Source organism: Parasteatoda tepidariorum, chromosome 1 (genome assembly GCF_982258835.1).
Source record: "Parasteatoda tepidariorum strain Cologne lab strain chromosome 1, Ptep-v5.0, whole genome shotgun sequence".
NCBI lineage: Eukaryota > Metazoa > Arthropoda > Arachnida > Araneae > Theridiidae > Parasteatoda > Parasteatoda tepidariorum.
The window spans coordinates 7,160,006-7,178,804 of record NC_141755.1 but is presented as its reverse complement, the minus strand read 5'-3'; the positions used below and the strand labels follow the sequence as shown (position 1 = coordinate 7,178,804).

General features: G+C 28.4%; 1 protein-coding gene across 1 annotated transcript in view; it reads left to right on the top strand.

Annotated features, from left to right (window-relative positions):
* The window catches only part of LOC107437202 (nose resistant to fluoxetine protein 6), a 68,519-nt gene extending 53,198 nt beyond the window's left edge, over nucleotides 1-15,321 (top strand). Inside the window, exons 9-15 of the mRNA XM_016049124.4 lie at nucleotides 1,044-1,209; nucleotides 3,316-3,395; nucleotides 4,683-4,805; nucleotides 7,019-7,142; nucleotides 9,292-9,481; nucleotides 11,004-11,146; nucleotides 13,597-15,321. Of these exons, the coding sequence (XP_015904610.2) occupies nucleotides 1,044-1,209; nucleotides 3,316-3,395; nucleotides 4,683-4,805; nucleotides 7,019-7,142; nucleotides 9,292-9,481; nucleotides 11,004-11,146; nucleotides 13,597-13,896 (1,126 nt within the window). The 3' untranslated portion in view covers nucleotides 13,897-15,321. The remainder of the gene's footprint in view (nucleotides 1-1,043; nucleotides 1,210-3,315; nucleotides 3,396-4,682; nucleotides 4,806-7,018; nucleotides 7,143-9,291; nucleotides 9,482-11,003; nucleotides 11,147-13,596) is intronic.
* The last annotated feature ends 3,478 nt before the right edge of the window (nucleotides 15,322-18,799 follow it).

Genomic DNA, 18,799 nt, shown 5'->3' with positions numbered 1-18,799 from the left:
AGAAGTAATGACTATAATTTGGAAAATTTAAGAGATGCTGCAATTGTCCATTGGCTACAACAATTCTTAGTTTTCCATTACTTTCTGCATAAAGTATAAACTCCGATTAAAATCATAGTAACATTTCAGGACAGATAGGCTATCGTAAGACACATGTTAAGATTGAGCATTTTAAAAAAAGCCAACATTTTCAGATAGCAGTTTTGCGAGTATTAGAGTGAAAATATGTTTCTCAGAATATAAATAGAACATCCCTATTTTTACATCATAAATTGTGCTTTGTAGCCTAAAACAATTAACACCGGAGACCTAACTAACATTTAAGACATGTAATAATCTTTATTGGCTGGTTCAGAAGGATACAAAAAGTGTTTTAAGAAGTTAAAATGTTAAAGTTTCTGAGTACAATGTATATTGTAGACTATAAATTGTCTTAAAGTAATTTGAACCAATATTTGCGATTTATTTAATTTCGAATATAATTTTGTTTTATGGGAGACAATTTTTTATGTCAAAACAAAATGAATGAAATAAAACTAAATGAGAGAATGTAATTTTTGTACAAAATAATATAAATGATCATATAACAAAATCATATAAATGAATCATATATACAAAATCATATAAATGAAAAATAATCGGGTAAGTTTGGAATTGAAAAATATAATCGTGCTCTATAAACTGGCTGAGTGTGTGTGGCTGAAGTCATTCTTGTCCGTAGATGGCACCACTGACTAAATACAAACTCACCTTTTGTCTTAAATTCGCTTGGTTTAACCAAGCAGGTTTGTTGCTATTGGCAAGTAGCTTTAAAAACAAAAACAACAACAAAATATTAGTATATCTGTTTCGCACTTTTCAAGGGGCTAATGTAAGAGTTAGTTTTTTTAATTAAATAAGACAAAATCAAAACTTTACTCTGATGCAACAGTTTAAAAAAATATTTAGAATTTTGATTTCTGTTTCATATTAGTTATATACAGTAACAAATAATATGTGGTTAATTTAAAATTAATAGCTATACTTATATATTTCTTTTACAGGATGACGTTAATGCAACTTCTTATTATTGCAATCTTCCTACTTCTTCCGTTAATTGGATATGGACCATTTTGGGGTGATTTTGTTGGACCTTACTTGAAAAATTGTAAGGAAAGGTGGTGGATCAATCTGTTTTATATTCAGAATTATTGGGATTCCGAAAATTCAGTGAGTTTTAACATTATTTGCTTAAAATATACAATACAGTTATATCAATCATTGAATTATTTTCATTGTCTTAAAGTTAGGAGCAACAGTAAAAAACGCCTTATTTTTAAAATTCTTAAAATATGAAAAAAATAAAGTTAAATAATCTAGTGCCCACGCCGTAAGTTTTAAAATATCATTTTAATTTCAAGAGGCGAAATTGATAAAATTTTTGAAGTATTTAAGTTTACAAAAATTCTCGTAAAAGATTAGTTAAGTATTTTTGTGAAATTTCTAGCTTGTAATAAAATATAAATAATGTAAAAAAATTAAAAAATAAAACTTTTTTTTAGGAAGAAATTTAAAACCCTGTTCTAGTTCCCTATTAATTATGATCTGTGAACTATGTTCTTGTTCTCTTTATGAATACGCTCAAATCATTTGTTGTTAAAATATTATTCGATACTAATTATTCTCCGCCATCAAAGTTACAAAAGGTAAAAAGGAAGCAAACAATGATAATCAAACTGAAAGAGAAATTTTTACTGCACTTTGTTTTAAATAAGATAACGTCTAGTAATAACAAGTAAAAATTCCACTGGCAGGTCACAAGAAAGCATATTAAATGTCAGCAAAAAATCTCATCGAAAGATCTGAAAAATTAAACAGAAAAATCTGATAATGCAAAATTTTTTAAAGTTTAAGTTATAATAAGAATAAAATATACCAATTTTCAACTAGCTAGAATTTAAACTTTCATAACATACGTCGTTGAATAATTTTTACTTTGTGATAAACCATAATATGTAAATATGTTCATTTAATTTTCCAGAAAACTTTTGTAAGGCAGATAATTATTTTTATTAATCTCATTTCCATCACCACAATTGTATTAAGTATTTATTGAAAAGTATTTATTAAGCACACTAAATAGTTTTTAATTACCTCTACAATATTTTTCAATAAAATAAAAATGATACCAAAATTAAAATTTCGAGTCTCTCCAATAATAAAAGTTTTGTATTGCGGGATTTTGCTCAGAAACTCTTCAAATGAAAGTTTGCTACGAATGTATATTTATTAATGTTTAAGAGAATAAAAAATTCTAACTCTTATTTCACGCGAAGCTTTATATGTTTTTTTTTTACTTAATTACGCGCCTTCATTTTGATCGAGATAGGGGGACCTGTCCCATTTTTTTAAGATACTCAGTAAATATGATGAAAGAGAAATTTTGATTTTTTTTTACATATTAGAGAGATTATAAAAGCATCAGAATGTTTTCTGGTTGCGTTTCAACAGGAATTTTCTATATACTTTATTTACTCACTCCATAATTATACGTATTTATATAAGTCGAACACGGCAGCTTGATATTCCCTGTTACGCAAACTCAATAAATGTGCTAAAAGTTACTCGCTAATATATAGTCTAAAAATTATAAAAACCGTAATGGATATTTCGTATTGTTTTCTTTCCTCGAAAAATTCTCCTTTATTCCATTTTTTCCCGAAATAATGATACACACACTTAGTTATCAAGCCCCATAGTTTGTGAATCACTTATTTCAGAAACTCGAAAAATGAGATAAAAATTTGCTACAAATTTATAATAAAAAGATTGTAGGTGCAGGGGCACGGAATTTTATGTCTATAAAGCTTTCGATACATTTTTATTTTTGCCTGAATATTTATGTGCCATTTCTAGAAAGACAAGCCGAATAAGAATCATTTAGCATACGTTATTCATAGTAGTGTATACAGTTGTAGAACCCTTTCAATGATATCTAAAGGAACTATCATTCTACATAGATGGAATTAAATCTTATAGCACGATATTACGCTGCCGTGTATGTAATACACGACAGCATTATATAATTAAGAAAAGAAAAGTTCCTTGGAGATTATTAAAAATTGTATGGAAAAATTATTTGTTCGCAGGTGATATATATATATATATATATATATAAAGAAAAGAAAGAGAGATAGTAACAAATTAACAATTTTAATGACGTATCAATTATGCCCCAAAATATGTATTGAGAAGGCATAGTCATATTGTCATTATAATGTAAATATGAATATAAGTATATTTACCATAAAATTTTCCCCTTATTTATTTTTGTAGTGTTTATATCATACCTGGCTACTAGCTGCTGTAATGCAGTTGTATGTTATTGCTGTTCTTGTACTATGGTTTCTTATAAAGTAAGATTTTTTCTACATTTAAGTAACATTGCAAATATACTAGTGTATTTTAGTGTATCTAACAAATTAAGCTTTATGGTATATTAAATTTTATAAATTGACACGTTAAGTATTATAAATTGATACAAAGTAAATTTTTTTTGCTCGTTTACTAACTTTATAAGTAGAAAAGAAACAATCTTTTCGTGTGCTTCAAAAAAAATTTTTTTTCGTTGAATATTTACAAAACTTTACTGTAATTTATATTTTTGAATAAAAAATAGCTCATTAAAGAGAATCGAAGGATATATGAATCTGAAAGCAATCTTTAATTTCAGGTTCATCATCAAATTATCACATTTTATGAATTTATTACATAAATAGCTTTGATACTTGACTAAAAATAGGTTTCACGGTTAGAAACATCAAAACTCCTTAAGTAAAAAGAGTAACTATATGAACGGAGATATAACCAAATGAATAATTTAAGTACGGTATATTTCGGTTTTATTATCCATAATTATTATTATTTTTTATATAAGAAATGCCCTTACCGTACCTTACGGTAGTTTTGTAAGAATTTTTTTTCAGCCTTCAATTTTAACTATCGGATGTTATTTTTATTTATGCAAACATGATTCATTTTCTTGCAAATAAAATTGATTTCATATTTAAATGATGTTTATGAGTATACTAAAAAAGCAAAATTAGCTTCAATTTTTTTCAAGATTCAGAACAAATAAGGTTGTTTCATGCGAAAATGTTCGATTTTAAATCCTGTCCAATATATTCCTAACTAAATATTTACAGGAAATACCATACACTGGTCATATATAACCATAATCTCTTTCAAATTTGCTTGAACATAAATATGGTGCTAGGTTGGACTACACTATAGTTTTTCTTAAAATTGATAGCATGTTTCTATAGATCAACTTGAATGAAAAATGATTCATTGTAACACTTTATTAATCCTACAAAAATTGTCACGATATTATGGTTTTAAATTACAGCGCTGAAGTATTTTTCAAAAAAAAAAAAGAGTTCATTGTGCTTTTTGTTTTGATTTATTTTTCCATTGGGTCATTTTCTTATAAAATAAGGGTATTTAAGTGTATATTTAGAATACTTTTTGGCAGATAACTTCTAACTATCAGATAAGAAAATCATTTTATCGCAATTGTAAAATATTGTGGGCAAATAAATATAGTCTGGAAAATAAGTACAATGATAAATAATAAATAAGAAGAAATATTGATCTGTTAAGTTTCCCAACTGATTATGATTCGTAAATATTTGATATTACAGGAGGCCAAATATCGCAATGATTATAATAATAGCACTGATCGTTTGTGGAATGGCTCTCGTTGGATCAATTGTATTTGTACATAAATTCCCTGGTGCTTTAACAATGTATTTACTGGATGGCATGTAAGTAATTACTTATTTTTCAGGCAGTATTGATTTCACGCAACTCACACAGAATAAAGTAGCTTAGAACTACATGCGTAATTCTATCATTAAGCTTCAGTTGCGTATTTATTATTTAAAATGCTTACCAATTCGGAATCGAATTAGTCACGATGTAGAAAAACTCACTTTTAAAATTAATCTGCATGCAATAATTTACCCGTTTAAAAACGACATAAAATGCATACATTTTGCTGATTTAAGAAGGAAATATTTCCTTTCAACCAGAGTTCTACTACGTTGCACTGCTTACGTAGTTTCAATAATTTGTAAGTTGTTTTCTTATCTTTCTTTAGATATCATAACAAGTAAGAGTAGACCATTTTAGATGCAGAGTTGACTCACTCGTAAAAGTATGAGTGAGTTCTCACTCACTCATGACGTGCAGTATAACATAGATATCAATTTAATAAAAATAACACAGAGTCATATTCAGTATCAATTAAATATATTTCTTTTTGTTTTAGAAACAAATACTACTTTCAACTGGTTTTTAAAAGTCAACAAAAAAAATTTAACTAAAAGAAATGGTAACTGAATTTATAACAAGGCATATTACAATGTTAAATTTTCTGTAAATTCTTTACGGTTTTTAATTTAATTTTTTTTTCGTTAATTTTTCTATTTTTTTTTAAATTCTAAATTAGTTTTTAGGAATAAAAATGGCCAGTTGGTTCATAAGTAGTTATTATCTTAGTTAAAATATAAAGCCTTTACATTATTTACTGCGCATAATCAGTCATGGAAATATTTATTTCTAGGTATCACTTCTATTTACATTACACATTGATTAGTTGCTACAGTATAACTTTTGAATGATATAATGAAAATTTTCTTGTTAATATTAATCATAAAATTATGATAATAGACTGGAGAATATAACACTAAAAAAATCAAAATGTAGATTTGATAAAAATAGTGTATAATTTGCAGAGATAAGAAGAAAGCTGATGATTTTTGAAACTAACTTCAAGTTGCTATCCGGTTATTAGTTTTAGAAATAAAAACGTAAATTTTAAGCTATCGAAAAAAGATATTATAATGAATTAAAAACACATCAACTTGGTGCATTATTAATGACTGTTTGTATATTTTAATTTTTGTTCGTAATAATGTTCCAAATCTATAATTGTATTTGACTTAATTATCCTATTTCGCTCCCGATGGCACATAAGGCCCTTATCTTCTTATGCCAGCTCACTCGGTCTTTTTCACAAGATCTCGCCTCAGATCAGCTCGACCCTCTCGCCTGTCTCCTTTCTTCTTCCACCCTTCTTCCTCATGTTAGCATGAGCTAGCCTCTTTTTTGTTTGCCTTCTGATGCTCCCGTTAAGGCTACTAATAGTATTTTTGTAGGAAGCATTCCCAAGCCATTCCCCCCTAGCCATTTCCACCTTTTTTTTCTTAATTCTGATTATAATTGGTTCTTATCTGATTTTACTGTAGAGTTCTGAATTTTAAATGGTCTGAGAACAGAAAATTTTTAGAATATTTCTCAAACATCTGTTTCACTAACTATTTAGTTTTGAACACAGAAGTTTTGTTAGTTTCCATGTTTCTGACCCATGCAAGTGTTACTTAATTCCTTATTATGGAATTAAAAATGTTAAAATTAGTCTATAGCATAAAACTATTTGACCTCCAAATTTTTAAATATTTCTATGCATAAAAATTGTGCTTTTGAAAGTATTGCTCCTATTTCTCCATCTGTTCTTCCCCTCCTATCAGCAGTTGCACCAAGGAAAGTAAATTTTGCAACATCTTCTATTTCGTTCCTTTCAATTTCAACTGCATGGTGTGTCTTGCTATTTATTCTCATAATCTTGGATTTATTTATTTTTAGTCTTGTTTTTGTTGTTGTTGTTCTGGTTATTTGACAATAATTGCAATAATTTTATACTCTGTAACTAATATCACTGCAGAAATTTTAAGTCTGCATTTTTAATATTTTCTGCTCACAGATAAGTAATTGCATTAAGTATAGACCATAATTACTTTCTGCCAAAATCCTGAAATAACAAGCCAAATACAAAGTTACATAAAAAATAAATTAAACTGTGTCATAAGATATCAATGTTTTCGAAAATTTAAAATCAGGATAATTCGGGTATAAGGTAACTTAATTATTGTCAAACCATCATATTTCTAATTTGTGCTACTTTTTTTATTACCAGATCAGGACCTAAAATGTGGAACACACTGTTTATTAAGACCTTTGATCACATTGGACCATTTTCAATTGGGCTTGTAACTGGTTATTTAGTAGCCAAACACAAAAAGAGTCTCAATTTTGGAACAGTAAGTAAAACTCAAACACTAAAAAATGTCGCTGCATTACTAAATGTTTTTTTCTCGGAAATATAACTTAAATATGAAATAAATAGTTAATAAAAGTTTAAACTTCTCTATAGATGTATTTTGATGTATTTTCTCTATATGTTGATTAATGTCTATATGTGGAATTGATAATTTAATTAGTAACACCCTACTGCTATGAACTATTTATTGAGCAATAAACATACGTCATCATGCTTATGTTAAGTTAAACTATCAGTATTTAGTCTGATTAAATCCAGAATATATATATATATATATATATATATATATATATATATATATATATATATATATATATATATATATATATATATATATATATATATATATATATATATATATATATATATATATATATATATATATATATATATATATATATATATATATATATATATATATATATATATATATATATATATATATATATATATATATATATATATATAGATAGATAGATAGATAGATAGATAGATAGATAGATATATGTGTGTGTGTTACGCCCAAAGCCCATCTTCGGCCAAATCGCGAAATGGCTAAGAACGCTGTAAATTGGCTGGCCAATGTCCGATTTTTTCTTGATTTCGGGAATTGACCGGCCAGATCACGAAGTGGCATGGGAGGATCAGCCAAAGTTGGAAGAAAAAATCATTGGCACTTATTATTGGCTCTGTAAAACCATAACTTCATTCTTTAAAAATTACTTGCTGCGGTACCCGCAGCTAACTGCGGTGGGATGTGGCCATTTAAGACAAAGTAAAAGATTAAATTTTTTAAATTTTACTACTTAATTACTTAAATTTTTTACTTAAATTTTACTTACTTAACTTTTTTAATTTTTTTAAAAATAGACAAGTTTTAAAAGCTTGTCTATTTTTTTATGTTTTTAAATTAGAATATTTCCAAATTAAAAAACAAAACAAAAGGGGCAATATTAGCAAATTAACTTTTTAATAAGACAAATATTAAAAAATTGTGTTCCCACCGTACCACCTGGTATGTGAAAAAACATACCACTACAATTTTTTTTTCTGTAAAGTAAAAGCTATTAGAAATACAAAAGATATTAGAAAAGTAGTAAAATGGTCAACATAAAAAAGATGCGCATTCTTGAATGACGCACCGGGCATTCTTGAATGAGCACATCGCGTTTCGGCTGGAACATCGTGGCCACATCGTGAAATGGCCGGACTTCAGGCTTCGGCCGTAACATATATATATATATATATATATATATATATATATATATATATATATATATATATATATATATATATATATATATATATATATATATATATATATATATATGAAAACGGCGAATCCCTTTTAAACTTCATCTCATTTTCCAAGAAATTGCCATATTAAAACGGATGGAGTATTTTTATCACATTAGATGTTTACAAGATTTTTTTAAACAAAATCACAGTATTTTGTACAAAAATAATTCTTAATAAGCTGTAAATTCAATAAACAGAATTCTACTAACAACAAACATAACAGTAACGGCAAATTATCTGTCACTAGTTTAAATAAATTAGATTAAAGTTGAAAAATATTTATCAATTAATATAAAAATGTTGTTTTGTGATAACTCCATTTAATGTTTGAGAATGTTAAATGTTAATTCATCGAAGCACCCGTCAATGCAATATCACTTTTCTTTCGCATTTTTCTAAGCTTATAAATTGTAACTTAAACTTGTAAATTATATTTTCAAGCTTGCACATTGCTAAAAAGGCATAAAAAACTTTTTAAGACAATTTTTTGCTTCAAAACTTCCACTGCAAAGGAATATATTACGAATATTCAAATTGCTGAAAAATTACACTCTTTAAGTAAATATTGCTTGTAATAAGAGAAAAAATCCTAAGTTTCAACGACAAGAAGCAGGAATTTAAATACTTTGTTTGAACAAGTTTTACAATTCATTTGTCTTCGAAAAATGCATTATTTTGTAAACGGAAATCACTCTTTAATTATAAGACCTCCTTCAAAGATTTTAACTATCAATTAGTTTTCGACTTACTATCAACTTATTATTTGGCAATTTTTCGCCATGTTAGATATTTAAAGATTTACGTGTAATTATTTTTATCCCATAATTTAGGTGGCAACAACAGTTTTATGGTGTACAGCAATAGCTTCACTTCTTGCTGTCTTTTTTGGTCTTTATGAATACAGACATGGAGATATGAAAATGGATTCTTCATTATCTATTTTATATGCCATGCTAAACAGAAATGTCTATGGTCTTTTCTTAGCATGGTTTACCATAGCTTGTGTCACTGGTAAAGCTGGTAAGTTTGTTTTAAAGCATCCATGGAAAATCATATAATAAAATTCCAAAATAAATTATACCACGTTTTAATCCAAATACATGGGTTAAAATAGTTCTGAATTAAATTTTTTTAATTAATCACAACAAATATAAAATTTTTATATTTAGCCTATTATTTTTACCCGATATATAGTTTCCAATTTTTCGTTAGTACGCTATTGTGCTCAAAGGTTAATCGTTTGATAAACTAAAAGAACCAGATATTCCAGATTGGTTAAGCTTTGAACAAATTAATATAATTATCTCTCATAGAAATGCACATATATGATATTTTAAATATTTATTATTATACGAAAACAGCGTGATTTTTTTTAAACTTTCGTATTCCAATTTAAACTAATTTTAATTTCATAATTTTTATCTACGCAATAAATAAAAAAGTTGACTAACGGAAAATTAAAAATTTTCAAAACCATAAAAAGCATGAAAAATATCAATGTCTTTAAGCAATAAAATTTAATTGGAATCTAAATTGAAAACTAAAACAAATTCGAGTGAACTGTTATCCTTGAATTATATTTCCTTCTATAGGATTCATAATACAAATTGATTTATAATTATATTTAGCTATTTCAACTTCTTATCAAAAATGACTGAATTGTTAATCAATAAAATGTATATTTCAGCTTATAATCTGAGAAAAATAAAAAAGATACAATATTTAAGTAAACTTTCGTACCGTTAATAGAAACTTCTCATTCTTTGGCAAACGTGTTTATAAAATAACTCATTTATGTACTTAATGTTTATATTTTTAACACTTCCTACTCTGAAAAAGAATGGTCAAAACTACCAGAGTATAGTAAAATTTACCATGTTTCTGGCTTTATGGGAACCACAAAAAGATCGGTAATTTTTACCAATGCACTTTTGTGATGATTTTGGAAAAATTAACAAGAAAATGTGGTTTTATAATATGAGATAGAATTTGAAAAATGTGGTAAAATTCGGTAATTTTATCATGATACCTTCAAACATGGCATAAAACCATTCGTTCAGTTAAATTTACTTTTTGGTTAGTTTTTTTTTACTATAAATGTGGCAATAAGAGCTAAAATTTTGAAATCTAGAATTTCTGGAAAATTTTTATTTTATGAACTGAAAAATGTTTTATATGAATAAAATTTTTAAATGACATGTATTTGGGCCGTATCAACCAGACCTACAGTTTTTTATACCATGAATATCATTACCATACCGGTATGGTTAATTTACCAGAATTTTTTCTCCATGTAAAATAGCAAGAGATTGTTTTTTTTTTTTTTTTTTTTTTTAACAAATTTATTTGGACCACTGTTTGTTGACTATAAGACTTCGTTTCTAGAGTTTGGAAAAACAAAAATAGTGCAAGTAATGCAATCTTAACGTTAGTACATTTTTAACATTTCCAGTGAGAAAACGAAATCTTACAATACAATTTTGCTGCTATTGTAACTGTTTGTTTATTTAATTTTATTTTGATCAGAGTGATGTTGTTTTAGGTTTCATCCCTGATATGCTTTCTTGGAGAGCTTTAATACCTGCATACAGACTGTGCTTCTTAGCATACCTATTGCATCTCGTCATTATATATTATCATATCGGTATACTTCGAGAAAGGGTGTATTTGAGCCACGAAGAAAACGTGAGTAAAATTATTTTTTATTCATTATTTTATTTCATATTTGAGATAGGAATGAATTTCTTTAATATTTGATAATTCTTCTACAACACCTAACTTTTCTTCCTAATGTGTTATGTATTTATAGTTTCCTTTGTAAAATATATATATATTTCTTTTCCTCTTATTATCATCCTTGGTAAACTGCCATTTTCCACTTGTGCCATCTTTCTTCCGGCCGTCATATATTATTTCAAAGATATTATAAAAATAATAATAATAATAATAATATATGCACTGGTGTGCGAAACTTAAGCAACAAGTGCGTTTTTTGTCATAAGTCTACAAGAAATCATCCGATTGACATGAAAGTTGAATATGATGTACATTATTTTGCACTTAAGCGATGGTAAAAGAATAATGGTGCAGAAATGAATATAAAGCTTAAAGTAGGGTATGGAACAAAAAAAGGCTTTATTAGACATATAGTGGCGTTACACATGATTGCCTGAACAAGCGTAAGTACAACTGGCAGATGTTCCCTAGTATGGGACATGCCCTCCCCTTACTGTAATTGTTGCTTGGCATCGTCTCTCCATGCTAAGGACCAGATTATCCAGGAGTTCTTAGGGTAAACGTCTCCATTCCTCTTTTAACGAATCTTTCAGCTGATGGGTGTTACCAGGAGGATACTGTCGTGTCGCAAGACGTCTCCCTAATGTAGCCCACACATGCTCTATGGGATTTAGATCTGGAGAGTAAGCTGGCCAATCCATTCGCGTGATATCTTCATTTTCCAGTAGCTCTTGAACATTAGCGGTACGGTGTGGCCGGGCATTGTCATCCATAAAAATGAAGTCTGGTCCAATGGCCCCTTGGAACAGACGCACATGGGGTAGGATTACCTCATTGCAGTAGCTGTCTCCAGTTACAGATCCTCGGTCGAAGATCTGAAGCTCAGTTCGCCCGTTCAGCATAATGCCACCCCAGACGACAACTCCAGGACCACCGTAACGATCTCTATCCGCGATGTTATTGGGATGAAATCGAGCTCCAACCTCTCTCCAGCTCAACTGACGTTGAGAATCGCTTGTAGCATTAAAACGACTTTTATCTGTGAAGAGGACGCGCCTCCATTGATGAGGTGTCCAGGTTTCGTGTTCTCTGCACCACTCTAAACGGTGCCTCCGATGGCTAACTTTTAAAGGTATGCAGCGTTCAGAACGTCTAGCAAATAAGCCACCTTTGTGGAGGCGTCTGACCACTGTAAATCTTGATATTTGACGTCCCGTGGCTGTGCACAGTTGCTGAGATATGGTGCTCGTTGACTGAAAACGGTTTCTTTTCGCCTAGAGGACAATGTTACGATCATCTCTTGGTGTTGTTTTCCTTAGACGGCCACCACCTACCTTCCGAACAGCTGTACCAGTAGTTTTAAAGGCATTCCAAGCACGAGAAACAACACTTTTGTTGATCCCGAACTCTTCGGCGACATTGGTCACACAACACCCCTCCTCAAGCTTCCCAATCATTCTTCCTCGAGTAAAGTCGTCTAAATGATTTCTTGAAGACATGTTTCACAAAACAAATTACTTGCACTTGCAGCGAATGTCTTTAACTACGGTGCTCTTCATCCTTTTATCACAGCTTTGACCTGAGCGCCGACCCACAAGGTTTACGTACACTTACATCACCTACGACGTTTTATTTCTAAAATTTGCATACAAATAATCTTTCAACTGAATTACGTGCATATTATACTGCAATTTCATGGCTATCTTATACTTTGTTGGGGAGCTGTTGCCGAAAAACCACTTGTTGCTTAAGTTTTGCACACCAGTGTATATATATATTTTGATATTATACCATACTGAAATTTTTGCTCAGGAAGTGCGTGAGATAGTAGTACAGCACGTAACGAAGCATTTTGGATGGGTTTTCTATCTTATTTGACAACAAAGATGGAAATATTTTTAATATTTCTGTTCGAGCTCTTACTTATAATGGTTTGTATGATTTTATAATTGCTAGGCAGAGTTTAACATTTTATTAAAATTTAACACTTAAGGAACTTTGGCAATATTATACATCACTTGAAAATTCTCGTGAATTTTTTTTGTATTATGTTTCTATTCCGTAATTTCCCCATACTGCCTAAATATCTATTATTATAAAGCTTTTTTTATGAAAAAATACATAATTATATTAAATCGTTACTTATAAAATAACTCAATTTAAATTGGTAATTTTAATCAAATAATTTGTTTTCCCCCCCGAGATAGAAACTTAACGTCTTAAATTTATTTGTGTTGCTTTTAGCATAGTTTTTCCATGAAATTGACAGTTATTTTTTAATTAATAACTTCAGTAGTAATTTTTTTTACTTTAATTTTATTAATAATTTTTTATTATTATTTTTTAGCAATAATTTTTAATTTATTAATTTTTGTTCATAACTGCATATTCTTTTACAGATAATCAATTACTTTGGATACCTCGTATCATCCTTCATATTGTCCTACGCTTGTTACATATTCTTCCAAGTGCCTTACATGTGCTTAGAGTCACTCATATTGCAAAGAACTGTCACTGGTGACATTAGTGACAATGAAAATAGTGACTTTGAGAAAGAAGGAAACACGACATTTAGTGACGGAAATAATTGTTCTATTACTGCCAAATCTATTAAGAGACATATGCAGACAATATCGATCAACGGCATAAAAGAAAAACATATTTTATCAAATATACCTTGTCGTCAAGAAAAGTTTTAAGTGATGAATCTGTTTGAATTTATTTTGTTAAGTCATTGAAAAAGTATCTTATAATGGATTAAGGGTTAAAAATGTATGCGAATTGTTAAGGATAAAGGATATTCAGGGCATTTAAGCTGTGTTGGGATGTTATGTTCAGCTTGATTTTTTAATTAAAATCTCATTTGAGTTGTTAATGTGATATATAGATATATTTTAATTAATTTATCATATAATTTTGTACAATTTTCTATAGAAAACTATTATGCATAAAATATTATTCTAAAAAAAGTGATACTATGATAAACTTTTAAGATAAATGATTTGAAGCATTTGGTATGGGTTACATACTTTGGAAATTTATTTAATTTAATTATTCCTTAAATTTAATAAAAATCTGCACGTACATGGTGTTTTATTGAGATAAATTTAAACTAGTACATGAAACTGGAGTTAAGTATTGAAATTTGTGTTGACATTAAAATGTTTGAAACATAATTTTTATAAATATCACTGTTTCCTTTTTTATTTCTAAATGCGATGTGGGTACTCTTTTATATGATTTAACTCTTTTAGGATATAATTATTTTATGATTTTTGAACGGTAAATGAAACCATGCTCAATCGCGATTTTATTTGTAAAAACTTTAAATGCATTATTTTCTCTTTTCTTCTTTGAAACTTTTCTACTTCATCTTATTTCACTGGTTATGTAACTCAGATCTAATTAAATTTATTATTTTCCTGGACTTTTACAATTATGAATAAATAATTTTTAACAGCTTCATTTATGATTATAAATATTCTGTTAAACTAAAGTTTTTATTACATTTAATCATAAGTTTTACATAATTGTTGTCAATGAATATTAATTTAATTCATACAGAGAGAAAATATTGTCTTGTAATAACTAATTATCTCATTACAATTAGGTTGAAACTGTTCCCAAATGGAAATTACCAACTATTAAAATTGCTTTAAACCTCGTATTTTTTAAAGTGTTCAACTCATTAAATAGGCTATATTTAAATATTAAAATTAGATATATCTTCAAATAAATACAATATTTATAGCGCATTGCAATTGTATACTTTTTATAATTGATTTGTTAGTAAATCATTTAATATTTAGACATAATTAATTTTAAAAAAACAAGTGAACTGTATTTTTCAATGTTAAGTTTAAATATATTTACCTTAAGTATATTTTTAATGTTCAGAAAAAAAATTAATTAAACGTATTGCCAAACTATTGTGACAAATTTAATATACTGACCAAATGTTATATTACTTAATATGACATAAGGGATATTTATACGATTTCCATGAAGACATGAGTATGCAAAAAATATTTAAGTTTATTTCAATCAACTGTAAATAATTGTTATATATCTATGTTATTGTTGTATATATATAATTGTTAAAAAAATAAATTTTTTGTTACATATTTGCTATTGTTTTCAATCATAGTATTAGTTATGGTCACAAAATACGCTTTGCTCATTTCTGCACTAAAAAAAGTTATAAATGATGAGTAACAAAAAAATCTTAACTGTTTTTCTTTAAAATTATAATGATAAAGTCGCAAGTTTTTTTTAAAAAAAAAAGCATATTATATTTTCTGTAACTTAATGTTTGTTCATACATTCACTAATACCGTCTGAAACAAATACATAGCACGTATTCTATCTACATTTAATAATTAAGCTTTCTTTTTTATAGACTCAAAAGTGTTACATTTCCAATGGTTTGAAGCTATTACTATACAAAAACTCATTTATTGTAGATGAATGATAGCTTATTATAGCGTGGACTACATTCTTACCCATAATATTTATAAAATATCGAATTTAAAAATTTAACTTTTTTGATAAAATTGCATCATTATCAAATTACGACTTTAATGACCTCAAAGGCCTACCTACCTTAAAGGCCTACCATAAGGCCTCAAGTCTCTCTTTTAGACACCCTTGTCCTGAGCCAGTCCTCTTGCTTCCTCCCATCCATTTAGTTTAGCTTTGCACAAATCTTGGTGCATGTATGTTTGTCAAATAAGTCTCGGTCTTCCGTTTTTACGTTTTCCATGATATGTCTTGTACATTTTCATCTTCTTTTCATGAATGGATTACTTTTTTGCCTTTGTTCGTAGATCTTTATTTGAAATAGTGTTAGGCCAGAAAATGTTTTAAATTATTTTTAAACATTTGTTCTGGAATGTTGCAATTTTTTGATTCCTGTTTTGCGGTGGTTCCAACATTCAGCATCATGCAAAAGTATGGAGAAAACAACAGCTTTAGAAACATTTATTTTTGTTGAAATTTTTATGTTTGAAGCTCGCAATTTTTGAAGGCTTCTGAAGCAACTTTTATGATTCTTTGGTTTATATAATCGTTGCTGCCTAATTGTTTATTTACTATTGTTCCAAGATATATTAAAGAATAAATTTTTTTAACTTCTTTCGAATTTATTTTTATTTCATTAGAAGATTTTGAATTTATTCTCATGGTTTTTGCTTATTCTTATTGCCAAAAGGTATTACCAAATTAGGTGTTATATAATAAAATTACATTAATTTCAATCTTAATGTTTGGTATTTTTTATAGGAAAGAATGTTATTTATCAGATAAAAAAATAGATGAGAATCATAATTTGATTAAAAAGAAATAAATAATCATTGAACAATGTACACGCTTATTTTAAATATTACAAATATTGGTTATTATCATACATTATTAAAAATTGGTGAACGCTATGACCAATAAAACCATTCAAACTTTTAGCATGATATTAACTTTAAAAAAAATTTTTTTGGTTAATGGCGGGCACTTGGATCTATTTCCCATTGACCTCAGAAATGTCTGAATTGTTACTCTCTTATTGTTACCCAGTGAGTACCTATGGCTAAGCCATGGCACTTTATATCCTTATTTAACTTCTTAAACTTGATTACATGTTTCTATGTTGCCACTCAATATAAAGCTATCGTCATCTGTGGAAACACATGGTAACGTATGCCTTTATGGCAAACGTCATAGAACATTATATGGATTTTCATATAGATTTTGAACGGAAATTTCTCCCAATACCTGATGAAAAAATTCCATTGTCTTCTGGATTGAGTTCAAAATTACAAGTCTACGGAGTGGAACAATAGTAGTCGTAAACACAAAAAATTGAATCGGCTGTTCAAAGACGGTTATAAATTATATCCAGAATTGAGCTGTGTTGGCTCAGAAAATAGGGAGTTCTCCTTCCAATGTGGTGAACAGGGTTCGAATCCCAGCGATGGCTGGACGATACGAATTCTGCATTCGGCTTGCCCCGACCATAGTGCTGACGTAAAGCATCTTCAGCGGTAGACGAATCAAGAATTAGATTTACCTTGCCGTCAGGCTAACCGTGGGAGGTTTTCAGGATTTTCCTCTCCAAATGAGGGTTATCTATCTCTAAAAGTCCTCCACGGAGCTAAATTTCTCCCACCACTTGATCCATGAGTTCCTTTGTCTTCTGGATTGGATTCAAAATTAAAAGACTATGGAGTTGGTCCTTAATAGTAATAAACCCAAAGAAATTGGGTCGGCTGTTCAACGACAGTTATAAAATCATACACAGAATTGACTCGGCTATTCGACGACAGTTGAACAGCCGAAAGATCTCGAGAGACAATCTCTAGTTGAAATTTTAGAACAATTTTAAGGATCGGAAATTAAAATTATCCCTCTTCTCTCTGTCCCAATTTCAGGACATTGCCCAAATGATTCTGGAATTTTAAGTAAGAGAGAGAGAGACAGACAGACAAATATTTCTTTTCATTTGTATAGATTATTGTATTTTCTAATACGCATAATTTTTTTTTTAATCTCTCGCCTTCATTTTATCTCGCATTCATTATTTTAAGGATTTTCGGTAAAATTATCCAAAAAATCATTGTAGTTGAATGGTTCTTTTCTATTATTATATATGCATAAATTTGTCTATGTATAGTTGAATGGTAAAATATCATCGAGCTATAGAAAACTCTTGTCATTGCCGTATCGCAAAGGTGTGATATAATCTCGGGCAAAAGTTCACAGTAGCTCAGAAACAAAACTTTTTCATTGGCTTAAAAGAAAAAGTTATGATAAAATTTTAAAATAGGTAAAATTTCATAGGGGATATTTTGTGCGCTCAGGGTATTTTTATGCCAAATTTTTCTTTAAGATGGGACTCGATTCAATTTCGCATCAAAATTAAATTTTAATTCCCTGTGAAATTGAATTTTGCCAATTTGATGTCAAAATAATTTAGCAATTTTGTGCTGTAGTTCAAGCTTTCGATAATATGGTTCAATACTTCGATGAATTTTTAAATATCTGACTATTGGAAAAGCATAATTTGTACAAAATTTTCGAAATTGAGTGTATTACTAATTTAGATTCTCTGTATTATTAGCTTTCTACAAATACTTTTGCTCTTATTTCAATTATTTACAAAATTAAAGCAGTTTCTGTTCAAGGTGATAATGATGACTGATGAGTCTTTAAGAGTCTTAAGAAAATCTAATTGTCTCAAAATTAGACTTTCTCACATTTTACTCCACCTTAAGCATGATATATGAAATTGTTTTTAAAATAATTGTCTGCATTTCTTCATGAGTATTTATGATTATAGCTCACATGTTTTGAGCTACAGACTAAGAGAAAAAAGTCGAGTTTAATTTTTATGCATGTTTTTTTTGCAAAGACAAGTACGGAATTATTTTAAAATTAGCTTTTTTAACTAAATTTATCCGTAACTCAGTAGTTTATGCTCTTGATCTTAAGATAATAGTTCAAAACATAGTTGATAGCTTTCTAAATAAAATCAACAAAGGATACTTTGTTTTAAGCGATGCTAATTGTTTTCCAGTATTTAGCATATATATATATATATATATATATATATAT